Source organism: Crinia signifera, chromosome 2 (genome assembly GCF_055691185.1).
Source record: "Crinia signifera chromosome 2, ASM5569118v1, whole genome shotgun sequence".
NCBI lineage: Eukaryota > Metazoa > Chordata > Amphibia > Anura > Myobatrachidae > Crinia > Crinia signifera.
Window position 1 is genome coordinate 18513032 of NC_139218.1, and position 21870 is coordinate 18534901.

At 48.5% G+C, this 21870-nt stretch overlaps 1 protein-coding gene across 2 annotated transcripts in view; it reads left to right on the forward strand.

Annotated features, from left to right (window-relative positions):
* The window catches only part of LOC146059438 (interferon-induced GTP-binding protein Mx1-like), a 57834-nt gene extending 44349 nt beyond the window's left edge, over window positions 1-13485 (forward strand). For both annotated transcript variants that reach the window (XM_083171665.1, XM_083171663.1), the window contains 5 exons: window positions 5352-5496; window positions 6521-6679; window positions 10192-10268; window positions 12056-12301; window positions 13119-13485. In XM_083171665.1, the coding sequence (XP_083027791.1) occupies window positions 5352-5496; window positions 6521-6679; window positions 10192-10268; window positions 12056-12301; window positions 13119-13349 (858 nt within the window). In that variant the 3' untranslated portion in view covers window positions 13350-13485. The remainder of the gene's footprint in view (window positions 1-5351; window positions 5497-6520; window positions 6680-10191; window positions 10269-12055; window positions 12302-13118) is intronic.
* The last annotated feature ends 8385 nt before the right edge of the window (window positions 13486-21870 follow it).

Here is a 21870-nt window from a genome sequence, read left to right on the forward strand (position 1 = left end):
TTACCTTCCTGGTGGAGGTAAGAGCGCCCAAACTTGCCTTCCTGGTGGAGGTGAGTGCGCCCAAACTTACCTTCCTGGTGGAGGTAAGAGCGCCCAAACTTACCTTCCTGGTGGAGGTAAGAGCGCCCAAACTTACCTTCCTGGTGGAGGTAAGTGCACCCAAACTTACCTTCCTGGTGGAGGTAAGAGCGCCCAAACGTACCTTCCTGGTGGAGGTAAATGCACCCAAACTTGCCTTCCTGGTGGAGGTAAGAGCGCCCAAACTTACCTTCCTGGTGGAGGTAAGAGCAAACAAACTTACCTTCCTGGTGGAGGTAACTGCACCCAAACTTACCTTCCTGGTGGAGGTAAGAGCGCCCAAACTTACCTTCCTGGTGGAGGTAAGAGCGCCTAAACTTACCTTCCTGGTGGAGGTAAGAGCGCCTAAACTTACCTTCCTGGTGGAGGTAAGAGCGCCCAAACTTACCTTCCTGGTGGAGGGAAGAGCGCCCAAACTTACCTTCCTGGTGGAGGTAAGAGCGCCCAAACTTACCTTCCTGGTGGAGGTAAGTGCACCCAAACTTACCTTCCTGGTGGAGGTAAGAGCGCCCAAACGTACCTTCCTGGTGGAGGTAAATGCACCCAAACTTGCCTTCCTGGTGGAGGTAAGAGCGCCCAAACTTATCTTCCTGGTGGAGGTAAGAGCAAACAAACTTACCTTCCTGGTGGAGGTAACTGCACCCAAACTTACCTTCCTGGTGGAGGTAAGAGCGCCCAAACTTACCTTCCTGGTGGAGGTGAGTGCGCCCAAACTTACCTTCCTGGTGGAGGTGAGTGCGCCCAAACTTACCTTCCTGGTGGAGGTAAGAGCGCCCAAACTTACCTTCCTGGTGGAGGTAAGAGCGCCTAAACTTACCTTCCTGGTGGAGGTAAGAGTGCACAAACTTACCTTCCTGGTGGAGGTAAGAGCGCCTAAACTTACCTTCCTGGTGGAGGTAAGTGCGCCCAAACTTACCTTCCTGGTGGAGGTAAGTGCACCCAAACTTACCTTCCTGGTGGAGGTAAGTGCACCCAAACTTACCTTCCTGGTGGAGGTACAGTAAGAGCGCCTAAACTTACCTTCCTGGTGGAGGTAAGAGCGCCCAAACTTACCTTCCTGGTGGAGGTGAGTGCGCCCAAACTTACCTTCCTGGTGGAGGTAAGAGCGCCTAAACTTACCTTCCTGGTGGAGGTAAGAGCGCCCAAACTTACCTTCCTGGTGGAGGTAAGAGCGCCCAAACTTGTCTTCCTGGTGGAGGTGAGAGCGCCTAAACTTACCTTCCTGGTGGAGGTAAGAGCGCCTAAACTTACCTTCCTGGTGGAGGTGAGTGCACCCAAACTTACCTTCCTGGTGGAGGTAAGAGCGCCTAAACTTACCTTCCTGGTGGAGGTAAGAGCGCTCAAACTTACCTTCCTGGTGGAGGTAGGAGCGCCCAAACTTGCCTTCCTGGTGGAGGTGAGTGCGCCCAAACTTACCTTCCTGGTGGAGGTAAGAGCGCCCAAACTTACCTTCCTGGTGGAGGTAAGAGCGCCCAAACTTACCTTCCTGGTGGAGGTAAGTGCACCCAAACTTACCTTCCTGGTGGAGGTAAGAGCGCCCAAACGTACCTTCCTGGTGGAGGTAAATGCACCCAAACTTGCCTACCTGGTGGAGGTAAGAGCGCCCAAACTTGCCTTCCTGGTGGAGGTAAGAGCAATTAAACTTACCTTCCTGGTGGAGGTAACTGCACCCAAACTTACCTTCCTGGTGAAGGTAAGAGCGCCCAAACTTACCTTCCTGGTGGAGGTAAGAGCGCCTAAACTTACCTTCCTGGTGGAGGTAAGAGCGCCTAAACTTACCTTCCTGGTGGAGGTAAGAGCGCCCAAACTTACCTTCCTGGTGGAGGTAAGAGCGCCCAAACTTACCTTCCTGGTGGAGGTAAGTGCACCCAAACTTACCTTCCTGGTGGAGGTAAGAGCGCCCAAACGTACCTTCCTGGTGGAGGTAAATGCACCCAAACTTGCCTTCCTGGTGGAGGTAAGAGCGCCCAAACTTGCCTTCCTGGTGGAGGTAAGAGCAAACAAACTTACCTTCCTGGTGGAGGTAACTGCACCCAAACTTACCTTCCTGGTGGAGGTAAAAGCGCCCAAACTTACCTTCCTGGTGGAGGTGAGTGCGCCCAAACTTACCTTCCTGGTGGAGGTGAGTGCGCCCAAACTTACCTTCCTGGTGGAGGTAAGAGCGCCCAAACTTACCTTCCTGGTGGAGGTAAGAGCACCTAAACTTACCTTCCTGGTGGAGGTAAGAGTGCACAAACTTACCTTCCTGGTGGAGGTAAGAGCGCCTAAACTTACCTTCCTGGTGGAGGTGAGTGCGCCCAAACTTACCTTCCTGGTGGAGGTAAGTGCACCCAAACTTACCTTCCTGGTGGAGGTAAGAGCGCCTAAACTTACCTTCCTGGTGGAGGTAAGAGCGCCCAAACTTACCTTCCTGGTGGAGGTGAGTGCGCCCAAACTTACCTTCCTGGTGGAGGTAAGAGCGCCTAAACTTACCTTCCTGGTGGAGGTAAGAGCGCCCAAACTTACCTTCCTGGTGGAGGTAAGAGCGCCCAAACTTGCCTTCCTGGTGGAGGTGAGTGCGCCCAAACTTACCTTCCTGGTGGAGGTAAGAGCGCCTAAACTTACCTTCCTGGTGGAGGTAAGAGCGCCTAAACTTACCTTCCTGGTGGAGGTTAGAGCGCTCAAACTCACCTTCCTGGTGGAGGTAAGAGCGCCTAAACTTACCTTCCTGGTGGAGGTAAGAGCGCCTAAACTTACCTTCCTGGTGGAGGTAAGAGTGCCTAAACTTACCTTCCTGGTGGAGGTAAGAGCGCCTAAACTTACCTTCCTGGTGGAGGTGAGTGCGCCCAAACTTGCCTTCCTGGTGGAGGTAAGAGCGTACAAATTTTCTTCTACTATATGAACATTCAGTGGCTGAATCTGGTGCGGACGCAAAGTGACTGAGTTTACATGATGCCATGGAAGTCGGATTTACTGCCGTCTGCTAATGCAAGTAACCATAGGGTTAATGCTGGGATCCACAGGGCTAATGTAGATATCCGTAAGATTAATGCAGGGATCCATAGGGCTAATGTGGGGATCTGTAGGGTGAACGTGGGGATGCCTAGGTCTAGAGGATCTGTACTGTATCTCTGGCCATACTTTCATGGCACACCCATGTTTTTCAGTGGTTTTCGTCCACAATTACAAATCGGCAGGGTCAGACTGTCCCACAGGGGCAAGAAGAAAGAAACAGTGGAGCTGCGCTTTGCAAAGTAGTAAACAATTTATTAAAATATAAAATATATATAAAAACTTTTGTACAATTATTATTACGTGGCCACTGTGACAAACAAGACAAACACACATATAACAATGCTCTATTCCAACGTTTGTTAGTGTGGTACTAATCTGTATTCATCTTGTTAGTCCTTGTTAGTCCATACACTGGTTAGTATTACTTTAAATGTTCCTCAGTTGTTAAAAGTAAATGTCCCCCATTCATGTGCACATGTTTAGTGGATTGTAAATCACTCTCATTGAGGGTTTAGTATTCAACAAGTGGGGATCCGGCTCTTGGTACCTGAGAGTTCCTCCGACCAGATTGTTAGCAGTTCACTGCGGTCATTACAGAGTGCTGTGCTCTCCTCAGGCTTGTCTCGTCACCACCAGATGTCCCCGTCACCCTCTACGCGTTTCTCCGCCTACTCACGTCAGCGGCTTCCTCAGTTTGTAATACTAACCGGTGTATACTAATGGACTAACAAGATGAATACCACACTAACAAACGTTGGAATTAGGGATGCCAATCCCGGGGCAGTTTTTCAATCCCGGGACTTTTTTAGGCCAAATCCCGGGATCCCGCCGATCCCGGGATTGGCCACACTAGTTGGAATAGAGCATTGTTATATGTGTGTTTGTCTTGTTTGTCACAGTGGCCACGTAATAATAATTGTACAAAAGTTTTTATATATATTTTATGTTGTAATAAATTGTTTACTACTTTGCAAAGCGCAGCTCCACTGTTTCTTTCTTCTTGGCACTACGTATTGGAAAAGGCGTTTGGTAATCCCCCTTCATTGGGAGCTGCTGCAGTGCAGAATAGTCAATCAGCGCTCAAACTCTTTTCTTTCTCTTTTTTTGTTGTCCCACAGGGGGTATAGGGGAAATCTCTACTGAGTCCCACTGTTCAGGGGCCCAACCCATTCTCTATTGGTGAGAATTCAGGTTGTGCAGACCATCAGTGCTTGATTCTACAGAAACCAAGATACAGTATGCCTAATAGTCAGCCCAGTATCTGTCGTGGCTGACATCATCCAGGGCCGCATTCAAGTGGAGACTGCCAGGATTACAGTACTGGGCCCTGGCAAAGAGCGGGCCCAGTACTGTACAGAGATCACTACATGCGGCCATATTTACACTTGTGCAAGTGAAATTGTGCCCATTATCTGCAAGTACTACAGGTTGAGTATCCCGTATCCAAAATGCTCGGGACCAGGAGAATTTTGGATAACGGATTATTCCGTATTTTGGAATATTTTAATATTTCAATGATGTATTTTGAAGTATCTTGCATTTATGCTGTATAAACACAAAAAATAAACACAAATACATTTTATTACCACATAAAATACACACGAATATATTTTATTTGTTCAAAAAACAAAGTTTCAAAACATGAAACAAAATTTGTGTACTATCTCAGATATTGAATTTGAATGCCAAGCAATCATTTTCTTGTACATATATAGTGCCAGTTACATATCATGTCCTCAGTAGTGCTGTTACATATGTCCCCAGTGAGTTTTTAGCTAAACAATTTTTTTTTCCCACTTTCTGGAAAGTATGGTTTTCGGAATAATTTGGATAACGGATATTCGGATACGGGATACTCAACCTGTATCAGTAGATACCAAGCAGGGCATAGTCCTAGTCAGTCAGGTTATGGCATGATTAAAAATTTATATAGGTGAGCCACACCCCCTGCCAGTGAGTTAGTTTGGAAAGACAGTTGGTGACAGTGGGTGTGGCTCCCCTATTTGAATTTTGAACTGTGCTGCAGCTCCCTCCCCTGGGTCCGCCACTGTATTCTTTGGGAAATATTGTAAATTAAAAGTAATAATCATAATACAAATAGAAGGCAATGTCGCTACAGAGCCATCTGTGTAAGAGGAAAGAAACGGGGGGATTTCTGAAGGCGGCTGTAATGTAAACATTATTATATATGTGTGTGAGTGTAATAGAACAATGCTTTCATTAGCCCATTATAGCCCTTCTTGTCATTTACTAATACGTTTTTATATGTCCCATTACAGAAAATTCAACAATTTAACCAGGAGATTATCCAGGTCACACAAGGAGAGGAATTTCTACTTTCAATAAAAAAGCCTAAACTTTTTGCAAAAGTTCGAACGTTCTTTAACATTTGGCAGACAGAATTGGACAAGTCCATTGTGCAGTGTAAGCTATGGGAATGCCCGCCTTGTATTTATTGTGTGATCTTGGGGACCTCTAGTGGCGAAGTGTGATATTGCTCTACTAAAGCTGGGCACACTGGGGGTTATTCTAGTTTATTCGAACGAAACAAGGAATGGTGGAACGCTATAAGTGGATGCATTTTGTTCTATAACAATTGTATATTATAAGATAAAATAGAATGAAAATAAAAAAAGGGATCAATTGGGTATTACAAGTTATATTTATTTCTGTCTCAGAAGAGACTGCATACAACTGAATGAAAATTGATTAAAAAACACAACATGTAACATGTGCAGAGAGAGTTAGATTTGGGTGGGGTTTGTACTTCAAACTGATATCTACAGTATATTGCAGTGTAAACACAAAGGTATTTACCCTGCACAGAAACAATAAAACACCCAAATCTAACCCCCTTTGTGATCAGAGGGCTTGAATACTCAAAGATGATCTGCTGAATAAAGTAGCCATTTTGTGGGTGTCCATATACCTTGCAGGATTCAAAACCGCTGGAGGATACTGTATTCCTGTTGGGGGTTATTCTGGTTCACTCCATCTGGCAAATTCCTTCTTAGATGGACAAAACCATGTGCACTGCAGGGGGGCAGATGTAAAATGTGCAGAGAGAATTAGATTTGGGTGAGTTATTTTGTTTCTGTGCAGGGTAAATACTGACTGCTTTATTTTTACACTGCAATATAGATCTCACTTGGAAGTAAAACCCCTCCCAAATCTAATTCTCTCTGCACAAGTAACATCTGCCCCACCTGCAGTGCACATGGTTTTGTCCAACTAAGAAGGAATTTTCCAGAAGGAGTGAACCAGAATAAGGCCCTAAGTCTCTAGAGTCCAATTTGGTAAAGTTCTGGTGCTTCCAATTGCGTTTCATTGACAACTGGCAATTTTATCGGGGGGGCTGCAGCCCATAGGTAAAAACCGCCACTGGATAACAATAAAAGGGTGCAATAATAATGTTCTTTAAACCTTTTTGCTTTATGATTTCTTTTAGTTAACAAAACGCTTCGGGATGAAGTTGGCGAATACGAGAAGCTGTACCGCGGCAGGGAACTCCCCGGCTTCATTAACTATAAGACCTTTGAAGCAATCGTGAAAGATAAAATCAGAAAAATGGAAGACCCTGCCAGAGGGGTGCAGAAAGATGTGATGGGTGAGGATGTTCCCGGCATACCTGCTGTATAAGTAGTTTGCTGGCTGCGGCCGTTTGGGGGCGGTAGCCAATGCGTATTTGGGGAGTCGCCCAGAAAACGCTGGCATTCCTCGGCCGTTGGGAGGGAGGCCCGCTGATGTCAGCAGCAGCCTCCTCCCCGCGGCCTTAGCAGCACTGAGTCTAGACTTACTCATCGCTTGCAAACAGGGGGAAATCATTAGATGGTGAGGGATTTTCCCTGTGTGCGCGGCTGCGTATGCATGCACATTAAGGAGATTATTCTGGTTGAACTGCCCCCCTCCCCCCCCCTCGCAGTGCAGGTTCGCCCGCACTGACTGCAAATGGATGTTTAACATAAACATCCATTCACAGGCTAGGGGGAACCACCCCCATCATTCGAATAAGGCCCCAAGTGCCGAACCGGATGTTCGTCCTCCCCGGAAGCTGTCGGGGAGCTCAAGGGAAATCAGGTCCGACTTGCCCTTAACCCTATGAGTGCCAAGTAAATTTGTCAAAATAGGTGTAAAAATTGCCAAGCAAACAGTTTTATTCATCATAATGACCTGTAATGTTACCTTATATTGGAAATATTATCTTTTTATTTTTTTTACACATTTTTTATTTGGATCTATATAACAAATGTGAGCGATGCCGGCATCTTTAGCGGATATTCTGCACATCTGTCACAGAGACGTTGGCACTCAAAGGTTTAAGACAAGTAGGACAAGTGCATGGGGACCTTTACTGTCTGCCAGGTAAAGGTTCTACACATACAGTAAGTCTTGCTGCCAGGATGTGGCTCCGCACCTGAGTCTTGCTGCCAGGATGTGGCTTTGCACCTGAGTCTTGCTGCCAGGATGTGGCTCTGCACCTGAGTCTTGCTGAAAGGATGTGGCTTCGCATATGAGTCTTACTGCCAGGATGTGGCTCCGCACCTGAGTCTTACTGGCAGGATGTGGCTCCGCACCTGAGTCTTGCTGCCAGGATGTGGCTCCGCACCTGAGTCTTGCTGCCAGGATGTGGCTCTGCACCTGAGTCTTGCTGAAAGGATGTGGCTTCGCATATGAGTCTTACTGCCAGGATGTGGCTCCGCACCTGAGTCTTACTGGCAGGATGTGGCTCCGCACCTGAGTCTTGCTGCCAGGATGTGGCTCCGCACCTGAGTCTTGCTGCCAGGATGTGGCTCTGCACCTGAGTCTTGCTGAAAGGATGTGGCTTCGCATATGAGTCTTACTGCCAGGATGTGGCTCCGCACCTGAGTCTTACTGGCAGGATGTGGCTCCGCACCTGAGTCTTGCTGCCAGGATGTGGCTCTGCACCTGAGTCTTGCTGAAAGGATATGGCTGCACCTGAGTCTTGCTGCCAGGATGTGGCTTCGCATATGAGTCTTACTGCCAGGATGTGGCTCCGCACCTGAGTCTTGCTGCCAGGATGTGGCTCTGCACCTGAGTCTTGCTGCCAGGATGTGGCTCTGCACCTGAGTCTTGCTGCCAGGATGTGGCTCTGCACCTGAGTCTTGCTGCCAGGATGTGGCTCTGCACCTGAGTCTTGCTGCCAGGATGTGGCTCCGCACCTGAGTCTTGCTGAAAGGATGTGGCTGCACCTGAGTCTTACTGCCAGGATGTGGCTCTGCACCTGAGTCTTGCTGCCAGGATGTGGCTCTGCACCTGAGTCTTGCTGCCAGGATGTGGCTCTGCACCTGAGTCTTGCTGCCAGGATGTGGCTCTGCACCTGAGTCTTGCTGTCAGGATGTGGCTCCGCACATGAGTCTTGCTGCCAGGATGTGGCTCTGCACCTGAGTCTTGCTGCCAGGATGTGGCTCTGCACCTGAGTCTTGCTGCCAGGATTTGGATCTGCACCTGAGTCTTGCTGCCAGGATGTGGCTCTGCACCTGAGTCTTGCTGTCAGGATGTGGCTCTGCACCTGAGTCTTGCTGCCAGGATGTGGCTCCGCACATGAGTCTTGCTGCCAGGATTTGGATCTGCACCTGAGTCTTGCTGCCAGGATGTGGCTCTGCACCTGAGTCTTGCTGTCAGGATGTGGCTCTGCACCTGAGTCTTGCTGCCAGGATGTGGCTCTGCACCTGAGTCTTGCTGCCAGGATTTGGATCTGCACCTGAGTCTTGCTGCCAGGATGTGGCTCTGCACCTGAGTCTTGCTGTCAGGATGTGGCTCTGCACCTGAGTCTTGCTGCCAGGATGTGGCTCCGCACATGAGTCTTGCTGCCAGGATGTGACTCTGCACCTGAGTCTTGCTGCCAGGATGAGGCTCCGCACCTGAGTCTTGCTGCCAGGATGCGGCTCTGCACCTGAGTCTTGCTGCCAGGATGCGGCTCTGCACCTGAGTCTTGCTGTCAGGATGTGGCTCTGCACCTGAGTCTTGCTGCCAGGATGTGGCTCCGCACATGAGTCTTGCTGCCAGGATGTGGCTCTGCACCTGAGTCTTGCTGCCAGGATGTGGCTCTGCACCTGAGTCTTGCTGCCAGGATGTGGCTCCGCACCTGAGTCTTGCTGCCAGGATGTGGCTCCGCACCTGAGTCTTGCTGCCAGGATGTGGCTCCGCACCTGAGTCTTGCTGCCAGGATGTGGCTCCGCACCTGAGTCTTGCTGCCAGGATGTGGCTCCGCACCTGAGTCTTGCTGCCAGGATGTGGCTCTGCACCTGAGTCTTGCTGCCAGGATGTGGCTCCGCACCTGAGTCTTGCTGCCAGGATGTGGCTCCGCACCTGAGTCTTGCTGCCAGGATGTGGCTCCGCACCTGAGTCTTGCTGCCAGGATGTGGCTCTGCACCTGAGTCTTGCTGCCAGGATGTGGCTCTGCACCTGAGTCTTGCTGCCAGGATGTGGCTCTGCACCTGAGTCTTGCTGCCAGGATGTGGCTCTGCACCTGAGTCTTGCTGCCAGGATGTGGCTCTGCACCTGAGTCTTGCTGCCAGGATGTGGCTCCGCACCTGAGTCTTGCTGCCAGGATGTGGCTCCGCACCTGAGTCTTGCTGCCAGGATGTGGCTCCGCACCTGAGTCTTGCTGCCAGGATGTGGCTCCGCACCTGAGTCTTGCTGCCAGGATGTGGCTCTGCACCTGAGTCTTGCTGCCAGGATGTGGCTCTGCACCTGAGTCTTGCTGCCAGGATGTGGCTCTGCACCTGAGTCTTGCTGCCAGGATGTGGCTCCGCACCTGAGTCTTGCTGCCAGGATGTGGCTCCGCACCTGAGTCTTGCTGCCAGGATGTGGGTCTGCACCTGAGACTTGCTGCCAGGATGTGGGTCTGCACCTGAGTCTTGCTGCCAGGATGTGGCTCTGCACCTGAGTCCACCTAACAGGGGTAGATTTCAATGGTGCAGCTGATGGTAGCATTAAAGTGGGCGTCAATCCTTACACATCTGCATACCGGGGGAAGGGCTATAAAGTCACAGCTGTGACCACCGCAAAATACGCTGACAGCAGCGTGGAAGTTAGAATGAGCACCATAATGATAACTACTGTATCTGAATGATTAATAATGTACCTTTGTTTCAGGCACGGTACAGAAAGCTTTCAGTGACATTGCAGACACACACTTTCAGAACTTTGGCAATCTCTGCAGATATACTAAGGTGAGAAGTGCTGGGCTTATTGGCTTTGTAGCCAAATCATATAGGGATAGCTTACATGCATTAAAATGTATTTGAAAATATGTCCAGTACATTGCATTGTGGGAGCTTTTTTCTGAATGCTACAGATATGTCATCATAGATCCAGCCTCAGTACGCCATGCAGCACGAGATGCCTGGTGTGACTGCTAGAATCGGGCATCTATTTTTGCCGAAAATATGTCTTAGTCACAAATAAATGCAGCCACGACGCACAAGCAGACTGTGCTGAGTAATATAATATGTGACACTTGTATTGTGTGCTTGACAGAGTCTGTATATGGAGCAGGACAGAACGTGTATTGTAAAAATGCTGCAGCTGCTACATTGTAGCACTTTGTGTACAGACTCAGAGACTCAGTCGCACACAGATGTACAACTATCACATATCCCATTATCTAAGACACCTGGTGCGTCCAAGTCACATACAGCAGTGTTGCGACTAAGGAGCATTTTCAGAATAAATATGCTGGACGATTCTCACATGACTCGGCACACAAGTGTTCCTGTGACTGCAGCGATGTAGTCTGAGGACTCATCTGTACTCCAGGAAGCCTGCAATGAGCTTTAAAACGTACGTACCAGCCTACTTGCCAATAAACACAATAAAACCTAAAAAACACAAATCGCTAATAGGCACAGTGGGCCCGATTCAGGCCAGCTCGCCGGGCTGCGTATGTTCGGAACCCAGCAAGCAGTTTAACACCGCCACGGTGAACCCATGTACAGGGTTGAGAAAAGATCTGTACGCGTACCCATCCGTTCCCTTGCGGCTGCACAGAGTATAGTTTAATGGTTACGTACCATTAAAGGATTTCTCCTCATCTGCCCCGCGCTCAAAGCCGCCGCGCGACCCAGAAGTCACTCAGCGGCTGCTCGTATGGACGTAATTACCAGGTGCCTTTCTTGTCCTTTAAATAGAATCTATTTTATAATTGACTATGGTGTCAGTCTGGGGCATGTGCAGCGCAGCAAACAGCACTTGCACGCCCCCTGCTGACAGTAATGAGTAACACCTGATCGTGTGCATGGAATGCGAATTGATGTGTACAACTACGGAGGACTTGGCACCTGTGCGAATGAGTCCAAATTCCATTGCAAGCCTCACCCCACTGAAGGATTTTTACATAGGGCAACAGTCATCTCAGGCGCCGCGTAGCCAGAGACTTACATGGCTCCTGCACTGAAAACAGGCACCTTCGGGCTGGAGCTGATGTTACACACCACACCCTAAGCTGGCTTGGGACGCCTGCGTTTTCCCCAACACTCCCAGCGGTTTCCAAGGAACGCCTAGAGTTTTTTCCACCATGCCTGCATTTTTCTTAACAAGTTTCCACCACCAGACACCGACTTCCTGTCAGTCACTTTGCTAACGGCCAGTGATCAGAAAACGTTGCAGGAGTTCATCACATCTGTGCGATCAGGTCTGCATTGGGCCTCATCTGAGCACCTCTCGGCGCGCCGCAGTGCTAACTAAGCGAACATGTGTGTGTGAGATGCTCACGCACCCCATTCGCAGGAATGGACGCACAGGTGTGTGCGATGCTTGCGCGTCCTTGTCTCGGCATGCCAAAATGGGTCGTTTCGGCGCGCCGACGCTACAGATGAACGCGGCTGTATAAACTCGCTAAATCTGAAATACTGTCTTGGCTAGCTCTTAGGTCAAGTAGATGATAATTGGCTGTACAGTATACTGTCCATGTAGTAGAGAGAAAAGGTTTCACAATCTGTATCTGTCTTCTGGCTCCTAGAAAAAAATTGAAAATATACGTAAAACACAAGAAGAATCTGCGGACACTCTCATCAGAACTCAGTTCTTGATGGAACAGATGGTCTACTCTCAGGACAAATCTTACAGGAATGATCTACAGACCATATTCAATAATTCAGCACAGATCCAACCTCCACAGCAGTACACATTTCCGGTTAAACAGCCTGTTGACCTTTTACAGTGCTCTGTCAAAGAAATGACCCATCACGTAGAAGCTTATTTTAAGGTAAGTTTTGGAATTATATTGGGAAGGAATTTGTGGATATTGCTAACTTATAAAGTGCTGCTCTCATATGTAGTCCAGATTTTTCGGCTAGCTGACTTTCCGTTTCAGTTGTGTCCAGTTTCGGACGGTTTTTAGTCATTTTCCGACAATGGCAGTTCACTTTAAAAAAAGACAAAAAAACGGCTAAAATATAGTCAGAACTTCCCGCATAGTCAAAACTTCTCACAAATTTCGACAAAAACACGTGGATCTGTGAGTAATTCGCCGATCCACCTGTTTTTTCGATCCTGACAGATTTTTGGATAGTCAAAAAAAATCATCATTTTACTTGAATAGGTAGAATGTAAATTTGGCCTAAAATCTACGAAAAGAGACAATTATTTTCGCCTGATTAAATACCCCCTTTAGTAGCTAATATAGGTAATAGTAAATATTTGATTGCTTGTGTTGACTAATTTGTCCAGTTTAGATGAAATACATTTAGACTCGACATTTGTGGGGGGGAAGCATGTTGTCCTTCTGACTGTCTACCTTGCCATTGTGGACATAATGCTTGTGTCAACCATCCAACCCTGTCGACCGTAGTCATTTCAACCTATTTTATGCTGCATAGTGAATGGAATTGCAGCTTTGCACACGGGGGGGGGGGGGGGTGTATTCTGGTTGATTTGCGAGGCATGCGATGTGGTAAACCCCAGAGGGGCTGGGTAAATAAAAAAAAAGTGTCTATGCATAATTCTTAGTTAAGGGTCTGCATTTCCCATTGCAAATTCCATCTCACTGTCACCAGTCACTAATGTTTGTGCTTGTGTCACAGGGTGCAGCCGACCGCCTCGCCAATCAGATCCCCCTGATCATCCAGTTTTACATCTTACAAGAGAACGGGAAACAGCTGCAGAGGGAGATGCTGCAGCTGCTGCATGAGAGAGACCCGCACAGTGAGCTTCTGATGGAGAGCCGAGATCTCACCAGCACCAGGAACTTCCACAAGCAGAGGATTCTCCGACTGTCCGAGGCCCAGACTCGCCTGCTCTGTTTCTCAGGATAAGGAATTCTCCTCAGACCGTGTCCGTACAGATCGTACATTTCATGTTACCTTCCCTGACTACTGTATGTCATAGTGTTGTCCAATTGGACTTCTTGTTTGTAGGTTTTAAGTGAATATTAAAAAGTATATTATTTCATTCTTCCTCTTTGTTCATTACATATGTAGACAGGGCCCTCGCCGCACCCGCTATGTCATGATGCCCTTGTTCTGGTGCTGGTTTTAAAAATTATGGGGAACCCCTATTTAAATTGTTCCCTGATTTTTTAAAACCAGGAGCGGCTCTTTGAGCCTGGGGCTAGTTACGGCCGTGGGAGAGGGGGGAGGGGGGACCCCATGGCGTTTTTTAAAATTATTTATTTTTCTATTTTTTCTTTACACTGAAGCCTGCACGGATCCGACTGATCCGTGCAGGCTTCTGGCAAATATGCCTGGAAAATGAAGTGTATTTTACTGGCAATTAGCAGCCGCATATTATATACGACCGCTTAGAAAATTAGGAATCACCATTCTTATGAATGGTGATTCCTATTCATATTCTTTCGATGGCGTATAGATTTGTATTGCTAAATACGAATACGAATGTGCCATGAATACGAATTGCGTCATTTTCAGCATAGTTAATGCCGAAAATATGAGTACGCTTAAAATAGGTGTATTTTTTATACAAATACGCCTATTTTATGCATATTTTTGTTAGTAAATTTCCCCCAAAGAATCAAATGCAACAGCAAGGACACAGCCTTTATTTTTTAAATATTTTTTTGCTTTTCCTATACACGTTCTTTATTTTTATATATTTTGCTGAGGTGACAAACTGTCCTTTTAAACAAGACTTTTAAAAGTTATATTTTAAAATTTGATATTATCTAGAAGTGTGCCATAAACAGACCGTTCTTTCTTTGAATTGAAGTCCCAGTGTCCCCCAGGTGCGTTGTCTACCTCTGCATTACCTACACTACCAGCGAGCCCCGCGAGGGGACGCGGATACCTGTGAAGCCCGCGAAGGGACGCGTTTACCTGTGAAGGTATCCGCGTCCCCTCGCGGGGCTCGCTGCGCTCGCCACGCTTCGGACTCGGTGGCTCGCTACGCTCCCCACACTATTCTATTCTCAACTCCACGCCGACGTGGATAGTGGGGGTATGAAAAGGTCGGAGGACGCGTACCGTCACCACGCTTCGGGTTCGCGTTGATCGTGGGGTGGCGTAAAGTACTTTTGGGGGGACATTTCACTGTTCTGGGGTGTTTTTGGGGCTTTCTGGCCCATTTACCATTGTTCCCTATGATGATTTGGTGAAATTGAGGTATTTAACATTGTTCCCTATGAGAAATCGGGGGCATCGCGGGTACATTGAGCCATTTAACATTGTTTCCTATGGGGAAATCGTGGGCATCGCGTCTGGACCATTTAAGGCTTTTTTAGCCGCATACGACGCGACCGACGCGACTTTGACTATTTTCAATGCATTTCAATGGGAAAATCGGGGGCATCGCGTCGGTCGCGTCGTATACCACTAAAAATGACACACGATGCCCGCGATTGTGGCCGTGCTAGGAAACAAGTACCGATTATTCTATAGCAGTCCTATGCAGTGGTTTTCAATATGCAGCAGGAATAATCTATATATCACAGTTCTAAGTTTCGTTTTTTGTGGTCTCCCAAATAAGATATCTGTGCACAAAAAGCTGTGGTTTGCATATGCTAGACAGTGTGATTATATCAGCAGAAATATATTTTAGTTCCCCTCACGGGGATCTTACCACCACCCGGGTGGGTTGACCAGTGCTATAACCAGATCATATATCAGGTGAGAAGGTGCTGGAGCTGAAAAATCCCTCAGGGGTCTCACAGGGTGTCAGATGGGACTGGTATCTCCTCTCTGACTTTAACCCCTTGCACATAATCTAACACAACGTCCCCCTCGGAATAACTTTCTGTATGACCGTACATGTCCCCCCACCTGTTTATATTTATTGTTTATACTGTATGCTGTTTACCTGTTACCCACCTGGCTGCTGCACAGCAAACCGGAAACAAATTCCTAGTATACGCAAGTATACCTGGCCAATAAAGCTGGTTCTGATGAGGAGTGTGTTGTACTTGAAAAATATAATGAAGTAAGGAACCCACCACCACCAGAGGTACCACCTCATGCCCATGCCTTAGTCGGGCAAAAGTCAAAGTAGGACAACTCTTTCATGTGGGAATATTTTGAACCCACCCCAAATGCTGTTTCTTAATTATTATAATCAAGGCTTCAATCTGTATCTCTATAGCTACCGTAGTAACTATGGTCATACTACAAGTCCCAGTCACTGGTTGCAGCTGCATTAGCCCGCAGGCACCTTGGGAAACCGGTCTCTCTTTTTAAAAACCTTGTAGTTTTGCATTTTCATTTCTTATAAACAGAAAAGTAAGTCCCAGAAATTGAGCTGGAGGAGGGGGGAGGAACTGACACAATGAAATAGGATCATTTTACCTCCTTCTCACTAATACCCCTTTCAGACCGCACTTTTTTCCCATTATTTTGCCGTTTTTTTTACCGTTTTCAAACGGTAATTTGGGCAGTCTGAAAGGTGCAGAGTGAATTTACCGGTTCTATTGAACTGGTATTTCTAAATGGTAATAAAGCAGGGTCCTACCCGTTTCAGACCCATTTTTTTTCATCCACTGTTTTCTATGGGTTAAAACGGGTTCAGTGTTGTGTAGGAACAAAAACTGCATTGAAATACTGTTTAAGGACAGAAACTGCACTGAAATACCGTTTAAAGACATGCGGTGTGAAAGGGGTTTTAGCTGGCAGACCCGTATTTAGAAACATTTTAAAATACCTGGTCAAAGCCAATTTTGCGGTCTGAAAGCAGGACCATTTATCATGCTATATTTGCAACTAAATCCCCGAAAACACCAGTTATGTAGCCTATGGGAACCTGATCGCACTACCAGCAGGGCAGTGCGGTCAGCGGGGTCGTGGGGGTTCAGAGAACTGCGAATGCACAGCCACCCCGGCTTCCCACCATTAGGATCGCATTTTACAATGCGATCCTGGATGGTAATATTCCACCCAGATTGCATTGTAAATGCGATCATTGATAAATGGGCCTCCTAGACATTCCATTAACAGAGGTGTAGCGAGGGCGGAGCTTATTGGCTAGTAGCGACGGTGGACAGCCGCGCACAACAGGGAGAGGGGAGCGGGCGAGGCAGGGCGGGCAGGCTGGTGGTGCACTTGCTCCGGGCGCCAAGGGATCACAGGGCGCCGGAGCTGTGCACCGCCAGCCTGCCCACCCTGCCTCGCCCGCTCCCCACTTCCTGTTGTACGCGGCTGTCCACCGCCGCTATTTTTAAATCAAGTCTCCCGCTGGACCGCGGCGCTAGCCAATAAGCCATTGCAGTCCAGCAGCCAATCAGAAGCATTCCTGGCTGCTGGACTGCGAGCACCTATTGGTTAGCGCCACGGTCCAGCGGGAGACTTGAAGCACGCTCTCCTTCTGCAGCACGGAGAACGATCGGCGCAGTATGGTAAGCAGTGCACTGGAGGGGGTTGCAGGAAGCATTATACGGCAGTGGAGCAGCAGCAGGGCTGCCAAGAGGAGCCAGCCTCTTAGGACACAGACAGGTGAGAGGAGTGGGGTGGGTGAGTGGAGGAGAGGAGGAAGCCTGTCAGGGCGCAGCATGGATGGGACTCCAGCGCTCTGCGTTAGAGGACCCGTCCACTAATCACAGGACATGCAGTCAGTGGACGGGACCTCTTACGCTGAGCGCTGGAGTCCCATCCATGCTGCTTCTTTGATATTGTATACTATCAACTGTATTTTATCCCCAAATCCTTGCCATTTTCATCCCTGTGGAAGATTTTTTTTCATTGCTTCAGTATCAGCCCAGGCAGGGGCACATAGGAGCTTATGCAGTATTGCACAATTATGTATTTTAGGTCTGTCTGTGTCTCTCCCCGTCTCTGTCCCTCCTCTCTCCCCGCCTCTATCCCTACCTCTCTCTCCCCATCGCTGTCCCTCCTCTCTCTCTCCCCATCAATGTCACCTTCTCTTCCAGTTGCTGTCACACTCTCTCCCCATAGCTGTCCCTCCTTTCTCTCTAACCCCCATCGCTGTCCCTCCTTCTCTCTCCCCATACCTGTCACATTCTCACCCAGTCGCGGTCTCTCTTCTCTTTCTCCATATGTGGGGGGGGGGGGGCTTTTAGTATTTTGCTATGGGCCCCATGAAGTTCTAGTTCATCATCCCAACAGTGACATTGGTATAACGGCATGTGGCTTTATGTGTAATGGGAATTGCAAAGTTCGCTAAAATGTGCAGTGGGCATTACGGTGTGTGATATAATGTTAGGCCGCGCCCCCTTTTTGCCGCCTACTACAAATCGGGGGGAGGGGGGGGGGGCGAAACATGCCCGTGCTCCGGGCACCGCGGCACCTAGCTACACCACTGTCCATTAAGCATGACATAATCCCCTATATTATATGGCGGTATACCACACAGTGATGTAGGGAGAAAGAAGAAGTGTGAGAAACTGCGCTCAAAATATACAAACAACATTTGGCGATTTCAAAGAAACCATCAGCTCTCGGCCTGTGTACAGTATGGTGGGAAGAGTGACTCATAAAGAAAGTGATTTGGACACAAAGGGAACATTCCATACTCCACCTACAGAATAAAGGCAAGCCTCAGGCCGGTATCTGGATGCAGTGGAAAATGCAGGATTTGTAGAGGGGGGTTTCCAGATGTAACCCATAATCTCCCACTCTGCAGCGCATTGGGGTGAGTACGGGAGTCTGGGGGAGCAGTAACATCCCAGAAAATTGGTCTTGTTATACACTGGATACTGTATGGAATACAGTATTAATATTTAATAGTACAGTTGGTCTATAAGTATAGGCTGTTTCAAATATCTAAATAAGATAAGTGGTCAGGAAGGGTGTGGATTGTTTTATCGACCACACTTAGGTCGACAGCGTTGGGTCGACATATGTGAAGGTCGACAGGTGTCTAGGTCGACATATGACAAGGTCGACATGGGTTTAGGTCAACATAGCGTTAGGTCGACATTGGTTAGGTCGGAAGGTCGACATGTTTTTTTTACTGTTTTTTTTTACCTGAATGTCAACACAGTCGACATGGACACAGTTCGAAGTCAACCACAGCCCCTCGCTTCGCTCAGCACACTTTCATTCTCCCACCACGCCCTAATGGATGGTAGGGCATGACGGCTCTAAAAACAGTAAAAAACACCATGTTGACCTTCCTACCTGTGGACATAACCCATGTCGACCAGACGCTATGTCGATATAAACCCATGTCGACCTTGTCCTATGTCGACCTAGACACCTGTCGACCTTTACCTATGTCAACCTAGACACCTGTCGACCTTCCCACCTGTCGACCCAACGGTGTCAACCTAATGACGACCGTTAGCCGTCAGGAAAAGGTCAAACGTGTCATAATAAATACACAAACATAATAGAACCAGTACTGCACTTTCTAAGCTCACAATCTCCCACTAAATGGTAAGGCTCCTGTCTCTTCCTCCTGGCAGCTGCTCTCTGGTCCATTGCGATGTTTGAGGGCTCAGATCCACACATACTGTAAATGTGGTAAAAACAATCTGGTACACTAGACATGTGCCAGGGGCAAACACAGGATTTGTGAAGGGGGGTTTCCAAAGATGGGGTGGGCCCAAGTATAGGTGGTGGAGATGGAGGTATTATGCACTTTGTAATCTGTTGTGGTGCCTTCCAATCAGGGGCTGGCTGGCAACTTTTAGCCTGGGGGGGGCAAGTCCAGAGCACTGGCCCATAAGTAACAGTGCATCATTAAAATGGAGGTTTTTCGGTAAAAAAAATTGTATTAATAAAAAAGATAACAACAACACCACAGGCTGCTCCCCCTGTATAATAACAGGGCACCACAGGCAGTGTAACCTCTAAGCTGTGCACGTGCACACAACTCGCCGAGCATGCGCACAGACATTACAACAGAGCGCTGTGTTTCATCCATTAACTACATCATGTGCTGTGTTTTGAATGTTTAATATAATTTTGAAGAAAAGTTAACACAAATGCTGAACGTAATTTTCCAGTTATATATAGAAGTGACGCACAAAAATAAAAATTTCCTTCCAAAGTTGCACAGCTAAAATCTTTTGCTGCACAGTCTTCATAAAATTAGAGGGAACATTGACCACAGGCTGCTCCCCCTGTATAATAACAGGACACCACAGACTGCTCCCCCTGTATAATAACAGGACACCACAGACTGCTCCCCTGTACAATATCAGGACACCGCAGGCTGCTCCTCAGTATAATAACAATAACAGGACACCACAGGCTGCCCCCTTTTATTAAAATAACAGAATAGGACACCACAGGCTGCTCCCTCTGTATAATTATACCAGGACACCACAGGCTGATCCCTCTGTATAGTTATACCTTACGCCACAGGGTGCTCCCCCGCATAACAACAAGAAGACACCACAGGGTGCTCCCCCCGCATAACAACAAGAAGACACCACAGGCTGCTCCCCTGCAAAAAATGAACAGACACCACAGGCTGCCCCCTATATTAGGAGAATAGGACACCACAGGATGCTCCCTCTGTATAATTATGTCAGGACACCACAGGCTGCTCCCTCTGCATAATTATACCAGGACACAACATGCTGATCCCCCTGTATAATTACACCAGTACACCACAGGCTGCTCCCTCTGTATAATTATGCCAGGACACCACAGGCTGCTCCTCCTGTATAACTGTCCGGGTATAATTATGCAGGGGGAGCAGCCTGTGGGGTCTTGGGGACCACCAAATCACCCTGACACCAGCCGACAGCTTCAGGAGTCAAAGCAGCCCACAGCAAGCACCACAGTCCAGCAAAAGTATGTGTAGAGCAAGATGGCGCCGGCACCCCCAGTGCGGAACGCGGCAGCATGTCCCGAATGAGACCGCTTCCCGCTCTCCCCGCTAAAAACTCTGAGAGATCACCAGCACACCTCACCCCCACTCACAGAAGCTTATTAATGTGCTAACACACCAGTCTCTTAGTTCCTGACAGGAAAAGTATGGAAATATCCAGCTCAGCAGTGTTATTTGTTCAGTGTTATTTGTTACAATAGCACTCTTGTGTGTCTCAGGGACTGCAGGTACCTTTAATAGTATAGGTGTCCTCCCTGAAGGGGCACCCACAGGCAGGCAGAATGGTCTCTGGGTCCTGGGCTCTCCACTACAGGACAGGAGGTGTATGATGACAGACTGTGCAGATAGTACCTTTTAGGATGGGCACAGACTTTCTCCCACCACAGCGCAGCAGTGATGCTCTGCGCTGGTGGCTCGTGCAGGTCAGGAGCAGGGAATGTCGCTGGGCGGCGCGGCCCTGCACGTTTCAAGACCCCCACCTCTGCAATGCGCGGCTGAGCCGCGCCGGGGACTACAGCGGGCCGGGCGTGCAGAGCAGCAGGATGTGGAGAATCGGCCGGCCGCTGGCCACGGGCTCAGATTGACGGCGTCACCTCGGCGCAGGAACAGCACCAAGATGGCGCCATCGCTGGACTCCCGCCCCGCAGCAGCATCCCGGCGGAGCAGATATCTCGGCAGCGGGCAGCTCAATCCGGCTTTTAAGATGACTGGAGTGTGCCAGGAGGTCTCAGCCACAAACACAGGTGGCTAGGTGCGGGTGGGCAGACGCAGTATGGGAAAACAGGATGACTGGAACTAGGAGCAGCGAGAGAGCATCCTCTCACCTGTCCACTTAAGCCACCCTGCCTACAGGATTTTACATAGGAGGCAGCCCGCGGCCCACAACAGTGCATGTTAGAGCGGCCCGGGGGGCACATGGCACCCTGCCCCCCAGCCCAGCCCGCCCCTGCTTCCAATAGTAATGAAATATGCAGGATAGAAACAGTGGACCTCACAGACCCTTCATCACCCAGATATAAATACTATACCATTTCTACACTCTATATATTTTAAATATATTTATATATATTTGGGGGGGGGGGGGGGGTGTGTGTAGCAAGGTGACCCAGAAAAATGGGATTACCCTGAGACACACTTCCTGGCACTTAGCAGTGCTTTTGAAGTATATTTAGACAAATTCTGTTATATAATTTTAAATTTTATACAGCTGCAGCATGCACTTCTGTGAGTCTGCCTCGACTCACACAAACAAAAGAAAATTGGGGTGGGTTGAAGTGTATTGCGCTGCTGTTTTAAAGAATTACATACCCTCCAACTGTACCGTTTTAGCCGGTACAGTACCGTTTTTTAACGGCCTGTACCGGCTAAAAATCCTTGTACCGATTGTACCGTTTTTTTTCATTTTTAATACAGAAGCACTGCGCTTCCTCCCCCGAGGTGGCCAAGGGGACTCTGGGAGATGTAGTTTCCTACACCGCCGGCTGCTTATTGGGTAGCGTGAGGGGTAGCCAGCTGACAGGACTACAACTCCCGAGGTGCACCACCTCGGGGGGAGAAGGGACAGAGGCGGAGCGTGCCGCGAGCCAATCACATGGC